This window comes from Phytophthora infestans, genomic scaffold (assembly GCF_000142945.1).
Source record: "Phytophthora infestans T30-4 supercont1.135 genomic scaffold, whole genome shotgun sequence".
Classification (NCBI taxonomy): domain Eukaryota; phylum Oomycota; class Peronosporomycetes; order Peronosporales; family Peronosporaceae; genus Phytophthora; species Phytophthora infestans.
In genome coordinates this window covers 242,485-244,216 of record NW_003303624.1, presented here as the reverse complement: position 1 = coordinate 244,216, position 1,732 = coordinate 242,485, and the positions used below count along the sequence as shown (strand labels likewise).

The following is a 1,732-nucleotide window of genomic DNA, read 5'->3' as shown; positions in this document are numbered from 1 at the left end:
CGGACAGCAACAACCGTATCATGCCGCCTAAGGACTGGGGCACAACGATCTACCCGGTGACCTGGGTGCTGCCAACTTGGGCGACATCGTGCCGGACTCGGACGCTTCCAGCAAGAAATACTGGGCTACGGTTAGCAACGGCAACGGCGACAACGCCAAGGTGCACCTGATCCACTTCGCCATGAACGCGGCTGCCAGCGAGGACATCACTCTGGGCGGCACGGACGCCAACGAACGTGCGCCTCACCTCGCGCAGATCGGCAGCGGCGGCATGCTGGCTGTGTGGGAGGGCAGCTCGTCGGGTGGCGACTTCATGGAGGGCGGTGACCGCACGATGTACGCGCAGGTGCTGGACGCTTCGTCGGGTAAGGCCATCAGCGATAAGGTGACAGTGGACAAGTCCGTGGTGGGCAACCGCTACCAGGCTCTGAAGACGTACCCGGACGGCAGTGTTGCATACCTGTCGAAGGGCAAGACGGACTCCTCGCTGCAGGTGGTGCGTTTCTACGGCTGCTAAGTGTGATGTACAAAAGGTTAGACATGTGAGCGTATAGTGTCTGTTGGGTGTGAAGTCGAAAATGCAAATGCATCTGATGAAAAGTCACATGGTAATCTCGCTTACACGTTTCGCTCTGGTCGAGCAGCAAGTGAATTCCAACGCTCCACAACAAGCAGAACACTATTCACTTCTTTCACAATAGCGTCTGCAGCAGCATAGCGCTCTGCGTCTTCATTGCTTAAGTCCGTTCGAGTCAATGCATCTGGCTTCGCCCATGAGGCATTCACCCAGATCGTCCTCAATCCGGCGCGTTTGGCTCCTTCCACATCGCATTTGTAGTGATCGCCGACATGCACGAGGTGCTGGCGACTGTAGGAAGCCGGGAATTTAGCCACCGCCGCGTCAAAGATCGCCTGTCCAGGTTTGGCAGAGCCCACGAGCTCCGCAGAGATCATAAAGTGCATATGGTGCTGGAAATATTTGAGTAAAATGTCCATTTCACCAGTTTTCCATTGGGTGATTACCCCCAAGATCCGCGACGCAACGTCGATCATACCGTTTGACCGCTTGATCTCCAGCTCCAAGCTGTGGAACAGGCTCTCCACGCCGCTGAACGGGCTCCGGTTGGCTACGCGGCAATAGAAAAGATAGGAACGCGGCGTCCACAAACGCCTCAAGCGCTACTTGATCGTGTAGATTCAATTCATGAGCACCACACACTTCCACGCAGTGACGCAGCGTGTACTTGCGAAGGAATGTGTAGTCGTGCGCATGGTCCGGCAGCGCGCGCTGGAATTGGACGAGCAACTCGTCAAAAGCCGCTGGAGGAAACCTGTCTGCTAGCTGAGGCGTCGCCTGCGCCAGATATGAGTGGAAGGCGGCGCTGGCCTTGCGGATTACAGTCTTACCACACCACAGCGTGTCGTCCAGGTCGAAGGTCACGCCGCGCACGGCAACAGCGGCCGGTTCCGCCACCATTTTCCTCTTTAGCTGTTTCAAATCTGAGATTGCTCAGAATCTGTCCAATGCTCGAATAAGTATCCAAATGGCTTCAGATAAGTAAACAGGAAGTGAAAATTGTATTTTTTATGATTCTGTAGTTGCTGGTCTATTATGTAAGAATGGCGTCGAAGTCGATGTTGCTGGCGTAGTGTTCGCCACACGCATGCACCTTGTGTTCGTCGGTCGGGTTGAATTTTGCTGTACGTACACAGAACACAAATGTGACTCTGT

At 54.7% G+C, this 1,732-nt stretch overlaps 2 protein-coding genes across 2 annotated transcripts; one reads left to right on the top strand and one right to left on the bottom strand.

Moving 5' to 3' along the window:
* Positions 1 to 20: 20 nt before the first annotated feature.
* Positions 21 to 517, top strand: PITG_19978 (uncharacterized protein; the record flags this gene model as incomplete). Its single annotated transcript, XM_002895760.1, has 2 exons — positions 21 to 56; positions 116 to 517. The coding sequence occupies 2 exons, from the start codon at positions 21 to 23 to the stop codon at positions 515 to 517; spliced, it is 438 nt and encodes a 145-aa protein (XP_002895806.1).
* A 101-nt stretch (positions 518 to 618) lies between these two features.
* Positions 619 to 1,477, bottom strand: PITG_19977 (haloacid dehalogenase-like hydrolase, putative; the record flags this gene model as incomplete). Its single annotated transcript, XM_002895759.1, has 2 exons — positions 619 to 1,065; positions 1,115 to 1,477. The coding sequence occupies 2 exons, from the start codon at positions 1,475 to 1,477 to the stop codon at positions 619 to 621; spliced, it is 810 nt and encodes a 269-aa protein (XP_002895805.1).
* Positions 1,478 to 1,732: the final 255 nt, after the last annotated feature.